Here is a 14,927-nt window from a genome sequence, read left to right on the forward strand (position 1 = left end):
TAAAAATCAACAACCAAAATTTTCCCAAGTGTCAACATCGTATCTTTTGTTTTCACAACCCATTTACTCTTCTCACCATATACCCCAATTTTCCTATTTTTGTTTATAATGTTTGCTCCTAGGAGAGAGAGAGGAGGGAAGGAAAAGGTGAATGCACATTTTTGCACAAATGATTACTTTTTGGTTAGCCTAGCAACATTACTTTGCGTATTGATGATCATTTCTTATTTCTTTCTTATTACTTCACAGGATCCTTTTTATCGGCAGTGGGAGAGAATATGGAGTTAACTATATATTTTCTTATTTAATATTACTCTGAGGTTAGAGTTGGAAAGCATATTTATCTGATTATTTTTTAGCTTGTGGTTTGTGGGTGTGATTCCTTCAAATATTTTATTTTCACAAACCTTGAGCATATTATGAGAAAATAAGCCAATATGTGACTCTCCTCCTTTCTTACCTTCATCCAGACTGTTACTGATTCACAGGGCAGTCTGAACCATGGAGCAGTTACTTGTTTTGTCAGAGAAGGAATGGTGACTCAGAATTGTGTACCAAATTATTTCCTTTTTTGAAGTAAACTCATTTCTAGGAGGTATGACCATAATGTATTTGCCTCCGAGTGTGGCCATCAGAATGATTGGTTGCCTCATCTTGATTTCTTTGTATGAAGTGAGAGCATTCTCTTTTTTATTTAAATGAATGGCTCTTAGCAGTTTTGACTTTTAAAGTCACATCCGTTATTTTTGAGAGATTCAAAGTTTATGCGAAGTTCTTGTAGGAACTCAACCAGGAATGATACTTCATCTGGTGATTAGCTAGAGTCATATAGTCACACATTGTTATAACTGTGCCAAGTGTTTATTTTTTTCTGCTCAAAACACCTTTATTGGCAATTCAATTAATATTGAGCCCTCTCCACACACTATACTCCAAGTCTCAAAGCCTTTTCACATTATTTTTCCACCTAGAGTTTCCTTCTTTTCCCACTTCTGCATGTCTACAAACTTCTTAGTTTTCAAAATTCAGCTCTGCCTGAGTCCTTACTGAGCTTCCTGTTGAAAATGACTTATTCATCTTTAACCCGCTCCCTCCCTGAAATAGTTTTGTTCCATGGACAGAATCATAATTCTTAACAATCGTTTCTAGTTTTCATATAAGTGAAATGCAGTGTCAAACTATTATAATGATTATTGCAAAACCTTGGTAACATACTTTCTGAGCAACTCATTTATTTCTGTTTTATTTATTTTATTCATTCCCAGTTAGCTTTTTATTTTGTTGAACCTCAACAATTGGGACCTTAAGACTACTTAGTTAGGAAAGGCAGGCAGTAAATTTGGGGCTGAAGATCCAGTGCTGATCTAAGTCATTCCCTTCTAAGAAATGGAGTAGCAAGATAGAGTGTATGTTGGGGATGAGTGGGGAGTGGGTCCAAAAGAGCGGTTAGTTACATCTCTGCTGCTAACCAGCTGTGTGACTCTATACAAATGAATTGACCTTTTCGGGTTCTTCTACCCACATCTTTTACCAAAAAAAGAGAGATTGAACTCATGTTTTCTCAATTCCACATTGTAACATTTTAATATTCTACAATCTATATCTTACTAGAGTAGCCTACCCCCAATTTCCCATAATCCTTTACTTTTGTGTAGTCCCTTTAGGGTACAACACAGTTATATGCATTAAAAGACCTTACCTGCTTACTGATTCTGTATCTAAGATTTTAATCTAATTGTTCTGGGAAGGATCTAAATGGAAAGGGTCAGTTTTAGCTCCTTTGGGAAAATTTAACCCAGTGATATCATGTTTTTCCTGTGAATCTCCAGTTACCTGAACCCATTCCTAGGATCTTTTTAAAAACCCTCCTGGAGAAAAAAAACACACACACAAAAAAACCCCCAACACCTCCCCCCACACCCTTACACACACACTTGCGCGCGGCACACAGACACAGACACACACACACACACACACACACACACACACACTTGAAACTACAAATCCCATGAACCAAGGATCAAGGCTGGGAGTAGACAATTCCGCTCCCGTCCCCTTGCGCCCCCGGAGTGCAGACGGCCGAGAGTCAGGCTGGGGCATCCCACCATGTGCCTGAGAGAAACCACGGCCGTTTCCTCCCGGCTTTCACCGGCGCTCGCGCTCGGCTCCTTTAAATCGGTGCTGAGGGCGAGGAAAGATGCTGAGCGACGCCGGCGGGATGGGCGTGGGCCCGGACATCACCTGTTCCGCGGCGCGCATGCGCACTGCGAGGGGGCGGGGCGCGGGGGCGGGGCCGACGGCGCGGGGCCGGCGCGGCTCGCAGCTGCTTCTCCCCGGCTCCGGGCGGCGAGGCGGCGGCGGCGGGGAGGTGTCTCCTGCCGAGGTGGCCTGGCGTTGTCCAACATGGAGGAGGCACCGGCCGCGGGCGTCCCCTGCGAGCGGGACTAATCCCCGCCTGTCGTTCTAGGGAGCGGCGCCGGGTCCCGAGCCCAGGACTCCGCTGCTGCCCGCACACCCCGCTGCGGACCCCGGCTCCGGTGGCTCCTCGGGCCGCCGGCTTCCCGAGGGGACGGCGCCAGGAGGGAGCGCGGCGGCTCCGAGTGCCCCCGAGCCATGGGCAATGAGGCGAGCTTGGAAGGGGAAGGGCTCCCCGAAGGGCTGGCGGCGGCGGCAGCGGCGGCGGCGGCCGGAGGAGGGGCTGGCGGGGCGGGGAGCCCCTTGCACACCGTGATCCCGGCCGGCATGGAGGCGGACCTGAGCCAGCTGAGCGAGGAGGAGAGGAGACAGATCGCTGCTGTCATGTCAAGGGCGCAGGGGCTGCCCAGGGGGAGCGTCCCCGCGGCCGCTGCGGAGCCGCCTCCCATGCACAGGCACGCACAGCATGCTCTGTATGTCCGGGCATATATGTACAGCTTCCCTGCACATACGTGTCGGCACGGCGGTACATATATGTCGTCTCCGTCCCTTTTACGCTCCCGAATGGGGTGGCGTTCAAGGAAGCGTAAGCCTCCTTTCTGATGGGCAGAGTAAAAATGGTGCATTTGTAGACTTTCTGGTGGGATGGTCAAGGGTTGCGTTCTTGGAGCTGTGATTTGGGGTTGTGATTGTTGGCCTTTTGGAACCTTTTCCCTCCAGGATGGCGAGGAGAGACGCCCTCCCGTGTTTTTACTAATCGGAAAGTCTTCCATTAATGCAGAACGGATGTGCTGGGACATAGGTAGATAGGGGCATCTACCTGTCTCTGCTTAGACCTCCTCATTCTGGGGGCTTTTTTTTTTTTTTTTTTTTTTATAAATGTCTAAATGTTTCTGTAACAATACCATTAATTCCCGGGAGGTGTTGTGTTTTGTCTTTCCTTCCCATCCCACCCCCCAGAGGAGAACGGGAGCAGTTTGGGTAGAAGGTCTAAAATGAATGCATCCTTTATATTCCATGCGGGGCCCGAAAATATGTTGTGGCATTAAACAGATGGGTTGGTCACAGCAGAGCAGGTGCTGTGCATGTATTTCTGAATTGGCATATGCTATTTTTTAAGCCACTGCTCTTTTATATACAAAAAGTGCCTTACAGTTTATGGAAGAACATGTAAATTTGTGGTATCTTAAAATTAGTTTCCAGTCCATACTTTTAAAGACAAAGCAAATCAATGACAACTTGCCCAGGCAATCAGGTGCTAGTCTGTCATGTTAACGTATTCATTTCTTGCGCTAGCTCCCCATTTTCCTTCATCCTAATAAATTAGTTGTTTTCTAATTAGTGTACTAAGAGGGTATAATCATTGTGCCTTGCTCTGCCTTTATTATTGTAAACAAATCCTTTAACTTTCCCCCTTCCCATAGAGAATAGTTTTCTATTGGTGGTCCTGAAACCATTCCCGTTTTATGATAACTGAAAGGAAAACTACAATTTTTTCATTTGAAGTATTAGAAATATTACAGATCTGAATATATAGGTGTAGATTATTATACTGTACTTCATAAAATAAAAATATTTTAACTTCAGCACTCTCATATAAGTATATGCAAATGATTGTCAAATAATTACAATGTTAAATTTAATATAGGAGAACTGTAAAATGAATTATGGATACCTAAAATGTTTTATGACAATATTTTTCATATAAAATCCTAAAGGTCTAAAATCTATCAGGTAAAAACCCTATTTTCTTGAAATGAAACCACCACTGCTAGTTAAGTTAGCTCCTTATATTGACTATGTTTTTCTGTGTTTTTAAACTACTAATATATTGGGCTATTTCTTTGGTAAAAAGCCTTTCTTATTCGTTATTCTAAGTAGTACAGCTATGTACTGTTTTTCTCTAACGGATGAAAATTTGACTTGGAAAATATTTTGAATGCTCATATACTAGATTCCCATAATGAGGCACAATATTTTTATTAACCTTTTAGAAATGTATGCCTGCTCTACAGTTTTTCCTAAGAGGCACAAGCAACAGGTTTAGCATGCTCCTTGCACATACCAAGAAAAGTATGAGTTTTGATTTCTAAATTCCTAACTTTTCTTCTTTCAGAGGACGTGTGAAAAATATTTCAGCCTTTGTTTTATGCACTATTTATATCAGATAGCATACTTTTAAACTCTCTATTGATAATTTTATGGTAGAATTTTTATTAGTAGGTAATTTATGACTTCTTGATTAAAGCTTCATCTAATTACATAAACAATGTAATTTTTAATTTTTGCAGCTTACATTTTATTGAAAATTTTCTATAAGAGGCACATAATTTTTAGAAAATTATTATCCCCATAGGTGATAACCAAAGAAATACTTGGCTTATCATTTAAATATTTAGAAACACATTAATTTAAGTATATATGAGAAAGTATATGCAAATTACTTGAAGTTTTAGGAGATTAAGTGTTGTGAATTAGACACGGTTGGGTCCGATTTTTTAAAATCTTTTTAAGAAATATGGGTTGAGAGCCCAGGGACCTAGGTTCATATTTTGTTAATTTTAACTGACTCATGATAAATTAAAAATACTTCTCAGCCATATGTGCCTCAGTTTCCTTGCTTCTAAATAAGGCAGGTGATACTTGTCTTACCTGTCTTGTGAAGTCATTCATTGTGAGGATTAAAAATTCAGAAGGACGTTTTGTTTGAATTTTAATATGAAGAAACCTTATAAATAAATAAAAAGTAGTAATATTAATATCAACAGTGAATGGCACTGACAGTGATGGCTACAGACAGGTTGTATATTGAGTTATTCATTATTATGAATTAGTTTGACATGTCTATATTTTACATATGGGACAGTCAGTGCAATATAGTGGAAATCCCCCAGGAATCAGGACACCATATTTCTGTGACTAATTTTATAACGTTGGATTAATTTCTTAGCCTCTTTAACCCCTAGTATCCTCTACAGTATAAAAATGAATTCCTGTAGTTGCTTGTATTTCTAATATAAAATTTTATATGACTCAGCATATGAAGTTAAGTGTCATTGCCTATTGTGTTACATTTAACAAAATATTTCAGCATTCCAACTGATTTTACATTCTACTCTTAAATACATGTGTACCTCATTTGTAGATGAACCATTTTTCTCCTGCTAGCCTATAAAAGAAAATTCTACCCTGGGGATGACAATAGCAAAATAGTGATATTGTATAAAGCATGAGGAATTATAAGCTAGAAGTTACAGGTTGCAAAAGTAATGCTCCTAGATTTTTGATTCGTCGTAGACCCGGGAAATGCCATTTTATTACTTCTTCTACTATTCTTTATACAGCTACAGATGAAAAGGGCTTACTAAAATCCACTTCTGATTAGTAGAATATTTTATAAGAATTCTGTGTTTCTCAATTATTTTCTTTAGAATTCCTCTGGGCCTCCCCTCCTGTCTAGACACTTCCTCACCTGTTTGTCTTCCTAGAGCAGCAGGCCAAATCCAGGATCTAAAAAGAATATGGCATGTTTCCAGTTATATCTCAGAAGGCCTGTACAAGAATTTGAAGTGGAAAGAACTCAAGAAACATTAATTTATAATAATACAAAACTTGCCATGTTCATCATTCGCTCACTCATTGCTATTCACTCGTCAATCATTAATGCTCATTTCCTAGTTGCCAGATTTGGTTCTAGTGGTGCAAGGATGAGTGAAACACGTTGTCCAGGAGTTCATAGTCAAGTGAACAAGACACAGATTGCATTGTAGTCATTTTTCTTTTTAACAGAACAACTGTTAATACTAAACAAAAATTCACCAAAAGACCACAATTTGCTAAGACAACTTTATATTTTTGTTTGGTATTAAGCCTACATTTTCTCTTTTTATATTTTATTTTTCCATCTATCCCCTCTATGCCCTCTTCAATGACTGTCTTTCTATTTCTCCAAGGTTTCCATGTTTTGTGTTTATTTACATAATTGTAGCAACTAAGATTAAGTGTAAATTGTAAGGCAGTCTTTATAGCTGTAAGGCAATCTTAATAGGTATTTTTTTCACAAGGGGAGCCTACAATATAATACAACTTATATTTGTAGGAGGTACATGAAATTATAATTTCTGATCCAAGCTGCTTTCTTTGAATTGTTTATTGTTATACATATTTGGTATTCATGAACTTTATTTTTCATTTGTTCAGTTGTATTATGTGAAATAATATCATAAAACAGTTGTTAAGTGTAAGTAGTATTTCCAATAGAGGACAATTTAGTTAAATTAAGAATAGATTTTTAGGTACTCGGTTTAAATATACATTTCTAGGACTCTGAACAAGGGAACCAATTCAATAAAATGTCTAAATAATTACTTATAAGATAGTCACTTGTATAACAGAATCCTGAAGCATATGCCCTTCAAGGGAATGGTCTATTTTATTAATTGAATGTGAAACATTTCTAGAACAATATAAAGATCTAAACAATGGAACTCTGAAAATAATATATTACAGGTTTACTATGGCTTTTTCTTTCATATGGAAGAGAACACATAGGAAGGCCTATAAAGAAACATTCAAGATCATTTTCCCCAAATGAAAATATGTGGCTATACATTTTAAAACATATCTTAAAATTGTTGGAGTTAATATGGGTATTAATTTTACTTCCTTGTTTAAGTAAAGGCTTCAGAGACATGCCAATACCTGAAGTTTTGTAACATTTTTTCCTGGAGGAAATTGCCAGAACTACGAATTTTATGTACTTATCTTCTATTAAAAAATCACTTTGTGTATACATTGCCATTTATAGGTTATTTTCTTTCTGACCCTTTTCTAATTAGAAGTAATATTTCAGTGTTTCTTTCTACCATGCTTTACATTATTAACTTACAAATGATCTGAAATTTAAAATTTATTCTGTCCATGAGTAGGTATATTTTGATAAAACAAATAAAAACCTGTAGAACTTTACTGTGATCATCTCACATTTTAAGTGTGACTGAATCACTGTTTTTTCCTCCATTTTTTTCTATTAATTAAAAAGAAGTAAAACTTTTCCAAAATGGAAAAGCTACATATATTAAACAGAATACTTGAAATTTGATATTTTTCTGTGATTCTAATGCAGCATGTTTTTAGTTTCAAGTTTATAAATAAAGGATGGCTTCCTCAAAAAATTAATGTACTTGATTTTTGGCTAAAGGTATATATAAGAAACAATTATTTTAATTCTTTAATATAGTGATTTAAATTTGATCCTGTTTCCAAAACTATTTTAAATTATCCATCTTGTATATTTGTCTATGATTTAAAAGATATCCTTCAAATTAATTACTTCTTACGGTTTAAACTCAATGCCAATAAACATTATTAATAATCTAAGAATAGCAATAGTATATGTTGTAGAAAACATTACGCAAGAATATCATATATTTTCTTCATCTAAGGAAAGTAGCAGCTAAGGAAAGAGGTCACAGCTAGCTTGTTGCGTTTGGCATAGCAGGCTATATCTCACGATGCTTTAAACATCTATTGTTCCCTTGCAAACAGATCTCAGAATGAAAATTAACTATTAGAAAAAATAATTAAATGATATAACATTCTTCCATAAGACAGATGGAACTATTGCCTAAAAATTGCTAATTAAGTAGAATTTTTCATTCTATAAACTTTAATATTTGAGGGATATTACCTTTTTAGACAGAATAGGGTAAAATTGACTAGATGATCAACTTTATCAGAGTCCCTATTATGTGTAACCTTCTGTACTGGAAACTCCCCTGATGTCACATTGTGGGCAAACAACAACAAAAAACAGTTGCAGCGAGCTCCCACATTTTAAAATGAATATTTTTACTTATTAGTGCTGCTAGTATTTTGGAGGCTAACATACTTTGGCCATAACTTTTGATGGAAAAGGACACATCCTATGAACGTGAATGTACTGGAATATAATGTTGCATGATTTACTGAGTTAATATATTTAATTAGGTTTGAAGTATGGCCAGATTCTATTAAGTGCAGATGTAAATTATTTTTATTATGAATACTTTCTGACTAGATATCTTAATTTTTCATAAATCATAGTAGCAAGTATTGTCTTCTTCCCCATTTTCTTTGCCTTCCTGTTGAAAATCTTTCTTTATAAAGAAAGTAATAAAGGCATTAGATGTTTTAGATCACTTACAGGATGTTATAAAAATGGGTTCTAGTTATATTTATACTCTTATAATTTTGAGGATTTAAGGAAGTTACACCTTTTTGCTTTCAGTTGTAATAATTTTAATTTCATTTTTTTTTGTTTGTTTCACTCTTGTAGGAAACAAGAATTCGATAGTAGTCACCCTCCAAAGCCGCCAGGAAAACCGCCGGATCCTGGACGTCCAGCTCAGCCTGGTCTCAGTAAAAGTAGAACTACAGACACTTTGAGGTCAGAACAGAAATTGCCTGGAAGGAGTCCTTCCACTATTAGTTTGAAAGAATCAAAGTCCAGAACTGATTTTAAGGAAGAGCACAAGTCTGGTATGATGCCTAGCTTCCTCTCAGAGGTTAACCCGTTAAGTGCTGTCTCCTCTGTTGTAAATAAATTCAATCCTTTTGATTTGATATCAGACTCTGATGCATCCCAGGAAGAAACTGCCAAGAAACAAAAAATATCTCAGAAGGAACAAGGAAAACCTGAGGGAATCACAAAACCTCCATCACAACAACAGTCACCCAAGTCAGTTCCTAAGCAGCAAGGACCTGTGAGGGCCCCGCATCAGCAGGATGGCTCTCCCAAATCAGTGTCTTCTCAGCAACCAGAAAAAATGAAATCACAACCTCCAGGGACCGGAAAGCCAATTCAGGGACCTACCCAGGCTCCTCAGACAGATGAGACAAAATTGCCACTCCAAAGAGATGCAACTAGGCCTCAGACTAAACAGTCAGACACAGTAAAGGGAGAATCCCTCAAACCCTTGCTGCAAAGCCCATCCAAACCACCGACTCAGCAAGCAAGTCCTGGAAAACCTCCAGCCCAGCAGCCTGGACCTGAAAAATTTTCCATGCCACAGCCTGGACCTGCAAAACCCTCAGCTCAGCAACCAGGGCCAGGGAAGACCCTAGCCCAACAGCCAGGGACAGCAAAGCCCTCAGCTCAGCAGGTGATAGAAAAACCCCCAGCCCAGCTACCAGGGACAACAAAGCCTGCAGCTCAGCAGCCTGGGCCAAAGTCTCCAGCTCAGCCTCCAGGACCAGCAAAGCCGCCTGCCCAGCAGACAGGGCCACCAAAATCCCTAGCTCACCAACCTGGGCCACAGCCTCCAGCTCAGCCACCTGGGCCTACAAAGACACCTGCGCAGCAGGTTGGACCGGTGAAGTCTCTGGCTCAGCAGCCTGAGCCAGGAAAGACTCCTGCTCAGCAGCCTGGCCCAGCAAAACCCTCAGCTCAACAGCCTGGTCCAGCAAAACCTTCAGCTCAACAGCCTGGTCCAGCAAAACCTTCAGCTCAACAGCCTGGCCCAGCAAAACCCTCAGCTCAACAGCCTGGCCCAGCAAAACCCTCAGTTCAACAGCCTGGCCCAGCAAAACCCTCAGCTCAACAGCCTGGCCCAGCAAAACCCTCAGCTCAACAGCCTGGTCCAGCAAAACCCTCAGCTCAACAGCCTGGCCCAGCAAAACCCTCAGCTCAACAGCCTGGTCTAGCAAAACCCACACCTCAGCAGCCTGGCCCAGCAAAACCCTCAGCTCAACAGCCTGGCTCAGCAAAGCTCTCAGCTCAGCAATCTACAAAACCAGTAAGCCAAACAGGAGCTGGGAAACCTCTGCAGCCACCGACTTCTCCATCTGCAGCCCAGATCCCAGTACAAGGCCTCCCTAAAACCATCTGTCCTCTTTGCAATACTACTGAACTTCTGTTGCATGTTCCAGAAAAGGCCAATTTTAACACATGCACTGGATGTAAAACCACTGTGTGTAGCCTCTGTGGTTTTAATCCCAATCCTGATATAACTGAGGTGAGTGCATTTATTCACTGTGTCCATGCTCTTAAACTATTACCGTCTTCCACAAAGGATGTTTCACTTATCGCTAATATGATAGGATGGCATTGTTTTCCTCTGGTTCTTCCCTTCTTTCCCTCCTTCTTGTCTCCTCTTTCTCTTTTCTGCCAATTGTAAGTTAGAGTTTTTAAAAACCTTTTCTTCAATAATCCTAAAATATTGCTGCAATTTCTGATACATTTGGCATATAAAGCAAATATGAATTGATTGAAAGATGCTGCACTCTGTAAGAACCACAATATTTATTATTTAGTATGTAGTGATATTACTTTAATTTTAAATTCATGCTCCTACCTACCAAAATTATGATACTCTTACCTGGGATTATATTTGTGCTGGGAGAACAAGTTTTCCAATTCTAATAGAATTTTAATGTAAAGTTCAATACATTAGTCAAACCACACATTCCTTTTCCTTGACAGAGATTTTGATATCTCCTATGAGGCATTCTTCCCTCATTAGTTGAGAGTCATTAATACTAGCATAGTCAGTTCATAAAATGAAGAAGTCATTAGAGAAGGGTCAACATTGATGGGTGACCTCTCAGAAGGACTATAGTTTATATTCCAAGTATTTGGGCAAACCTTGTTGACATATCAAATTATAATGGAGCTGGTAGTGCCACAAATGAATTCAAAGTTGTTTATTCTGAATGAGGATAGAAAAGTAATTTTCATCAAGTCAAGGTAAAAATTTGGCAATATTGGTGGGAGAGGGATAAAAAGCACCAAATAGCTGAAAAACTCGGAAATTCTCTTGAGTTAAGAAGTAATACAGTGAAGATAAGATAATAACATAAAATAAAGTGAGAATAAAGATGCTTAGCATCCAAAAGAATATATTTTTAAAAGAAATCTGGTAGCCCGGATAGGCACTGAAACGGTTTACTCTGTCGGGAGGACAGCTGTTGGTGGGCTGTGTGCATTATGTCTGGAACAGCCCAGGAAAAAAACAAAAACGACAGCAGGCAATGAAGAATTATGTGATTTAAATACCCTTGAGAGGGGAGACTTGTGTACCTTTTTTATAAAGGAAATCTATTTTATGATAATAACAGGAATGAGGATTGATAGCTATTATGTTAGTTTGGATACTTATGGTGATGAAAGATGAAAATGATGTGCATTTAAAATGTGACAACTTCTTGTTATTTTGTAAAGTATATTTTAATCAAAAGTCATGTTGAGTACCTTAACTTTTTAAATAAGTCATTCTTTAATGATAAAGTTTCAATTAATAAGAACATGCTGCTTTCAAGTTATGGAGGAAATCAGATTATAAGTAGTTTGTTTATGTATTAATATATTTTTAAATGTTGATAAAGGTATATTTCTACCTATAATATATGATCTTGATAGGACTGTCCAGTAATAATGACTTCAAACAATAGATTATTACTTTGTAAAATATTTTCTATGTTTTTATGGCAACTTATAAGGCAGAAATATGCAGTTGAACACTCAAGCCACATACATGGTGGGGCACAAGTAGGTTTACAGTTGTGAGTATGCAAAACACAGAGTTTATTCTTGTATTATTATTTATTAATTATTGTATTGTCTTCCATATGAAAACCGTAAATCCACTTTTGTCCCATCCTGTATATTATTTGACTACATACCATATAGAAGACATCTTACTATATGTTTTGTGGGATATAAAAATAACTAAAACATAATGCTGATCTTAACATGATCAAAATGTACTAGGTTAGATAATAAATGCACAATGAAATATACTAGGTGGTCAAATGATGATGACTGTCTTAAGGGTAGGAAGTGTCATTTTCAATGGGCGAGATTAAGGCAAGCTCAGTGGAGAAAGTGGCATTTGAGCTAGGTTTATAAGGCTGGATACTGTTTCTATAGATGAAGAACAGGAAAGACTGTAATGATTTCGTCCAAGACCTAGAGCCAAACTATTGCAGGCAATATTTACAGAATCAGGGATAAATCTAGGTTGGCTGAAGTGGTGGCAAAGAAGAAACAGACAATGAGATTGGAGAGAAGTTGAAGTCAGATTTTGGTCTTCCACTTTTAGCAGGTAGTGATGGGCATTCTGCTTTATGAAACTTAACTTGACTAATGTAGTCATACCTTCAATCCTTCATTCATTTTAGAAATTTGTATCAAATACATAGTTTTGAGGCACACAAATAAGTGACATGATAAAATCAAGTATTCATTAGATATAGAGTCATCCTTCAACCAGAAAATAGGGGAAATTAAAGTTGTATATAAGATATATATAAATAAATTTGTGTGTGTGTGTGAAAAGTAACTTTGTATAGGGCTTTATAGTTCACATAGTTTTTTCCTATTTGTTTTATCAAAATTAAATTTCCAAATAATTCTATGGGCATATATTCTGTTTTCTCTATTATACTAATGAGAAAACTGATGTCCTACTGGTTACTATGGTTAGTTTACTTTCAGGATCATCCTGATAGTAAATTGCTAAGCAGAATCCAAGCTAAATCTTCTGATTCCAAGTCATGGTGGGAAGAGAGATAAAGTGCTGTGAGGTCAAAGGAAGAAGCCGTCACTGTCAGCAGGGGGTATCACGACTGTTTTAGTGAAAACAAATATTTGAGCTGGGACTGTGAAGATTAATAAGAATTTGGACACACATGAAAGGAATTGTGAATGTGGAGGCTGGTAGAGGGCCTCACTTGTAATAAAGGAAACATCTCCATATTGATGAGATGAGCTTGCGCGAGTCTTTTACACTTTGTGTGACAATGACATCATTTGAAAAATAATAACATGTTCTCTGTCAAACACATTGGGTTGTTAGGAGGATTAACTGAACCTTTGTATGAGAAAGTGTTTTGTAATATATGAAGTGCTTTTCAAGTTGTAACATAATGTGACATGGGTATTCTACCTTAAATAGATTTGACTTTTGAAGCTACTCTCAATTTGTTCTCTACATAGATACTGCATCATAAATTATTGGCTTCTGAGGTTGCAATCAAAAGACATTTGATCTATGATGTTAATAGTAACATTTTAACTTTAATTTTTTTCCCCCCTCTAAGGAAAAATGCAATCCAAGTTCTAATTCTGAACTCTAGGAATGCATCTTCCCTAATCCTGTTCACCAAATGGCCAGTTCCTCAAACTCCTGAATTATTAGGAGGTCAGAGTTGGGAAGTTCAAGCTCTGGATAGAGACTGAGAGCCTCTGTTTTAAGAGAGATAAGACAATTTAAGAGAGATAAGAGAGAAAAGAAATTTTAGGAAATATCTCCATTTCTAAACTGTTAAATATATGATGAGAGAGTTAACTTCTCTGCATCTTTCAAGGAGGACCTTACACTCTAGGTCTAATCATCCTGAAATATTCAAGTTGAGTGAACAGTTTTTCCATGCAAAACAGGAAAAGAGGCTGATGAACCTTCTGTAGCATTTTATGTATATGACTTTTTGGTTTTCAAGTTAGATGTTTATATGCAGTAACGCAATATTATTGATTTGTAGATGACGGGTAAAATAGAATATTGGTCTCTTGTATCACTCCTTGAAAAGACTAGGAGAATTTCTCTGATACTTCTTGTTACTAACATATCAGAATTATGACTACATTTGCTTATGAAGATCCTGGCTCTTAAATAACTACCAGGTCTCCGGGGGAAGCACTGGAAAGATACCAACACTCAGAGAAGAGCTTTAGGGAAGGGAACTTGTACTTCCTTAACTAAATTGGCCAGTTTCCCCCATCTCTCTCTCTCTCTCTTTTCTCTTCTCTCTCTCTCTCTCTCTCTCTTTCTCTCTCTCTCTCTCACTTCAGGTCACCCAAATTTCTGTGTGAGGAGGATACTGTTTAAATTGACTATCCTCTCTGGTACTGTCAAGATGCATGCTTGCATGCTTTTCCAAATAAACCTTAAGAATAGACTGGTTCCAAGCCTAGATTTTGATGCCAAGAGGAGTGTATAGCTCTATCTCTTCTTGCCAGTCCATTAATGGAATAGATCTCAACCATGAAGGCTCTCTCTTTGGGCTTTCTTTCTGATACAAAAACAGTATTTGCTTTCTAATTAGTAACAAAAGCATTTTGTTGTTGTTTTTGTTATGTTTGATCTATTTGTCTCTTTTGATGTGTAGCCTGGGGCACAATAGATTTAGGGACAGATTTAAAGACTTGTCCCTAATTTATGATAATTATCCCGGCTCTTATGAAATTTTGTAATATATGAAATGATTTGTCATTTTTCCGAATGTTGATAATAACCAACTTTTAGTGATGGAAGTTTTTCTTTTTGTCATAATATTTTGATTATTATTTCCCATATGGTAATAAGTCTTTTGGCTGAATCTAGATATTATATTAAACAAAATATGACCATATCTTAACAGCCAGAAAAACCCAAAAAGCATACACACCTAAACTTGCATATAGACTATCTCCATTATTAAAAAACAAACAAACAAAAAATGACTGGAATTCTTCAGATTGGTCAAATGATTTA

At 37.8% G+C, this 14,927-nt stretch overlaps 1 protein-coding gene across 1 annotated transcript in view; it reads left to right on the top strand.

The window, feature by feature from the left end:
• Positions 1-2,320: 2,320 nt before the first annotated feature.
• Positions 2,321-14,927, top strand: part of PCLO (piccolo presynaptic cytomatrix protein) — a 273,992-nt gene continuing 261,385 nt past the window's right edge. The window contains exons 1-2 of the mRNA XM_036328338.1: positions 2,321-2,870; positions 8,732-10,409. Of these exons, the coding sequence (XP_036184231.1) occupies positions 2,614-2,870; positions 8,732-10,409 (1,935 nt within the window). The 5' untranslated portion in view covers positions 2,321-2,613. The remainder of the gene's footprint in view (positions 2,871-8,731; positions 10,410-14,927) is intronic.

Source organism: Myotis myotis, unplaced genomic scaffold, assembly GCF_014108235.1.
Source record: "Myotis myotis isolate mMyoMyo1 unplaced genomic scaffold, mMyoMyo1.p scaffold_m19_p_11, whole genome shotgun sequence".
Taxonomy (NCBI): Eukaryota; Metazoa; Chordata; class Mammalia; order Chiroptera; family Vespertilionidae; genus Myotis; species Myotis myotis.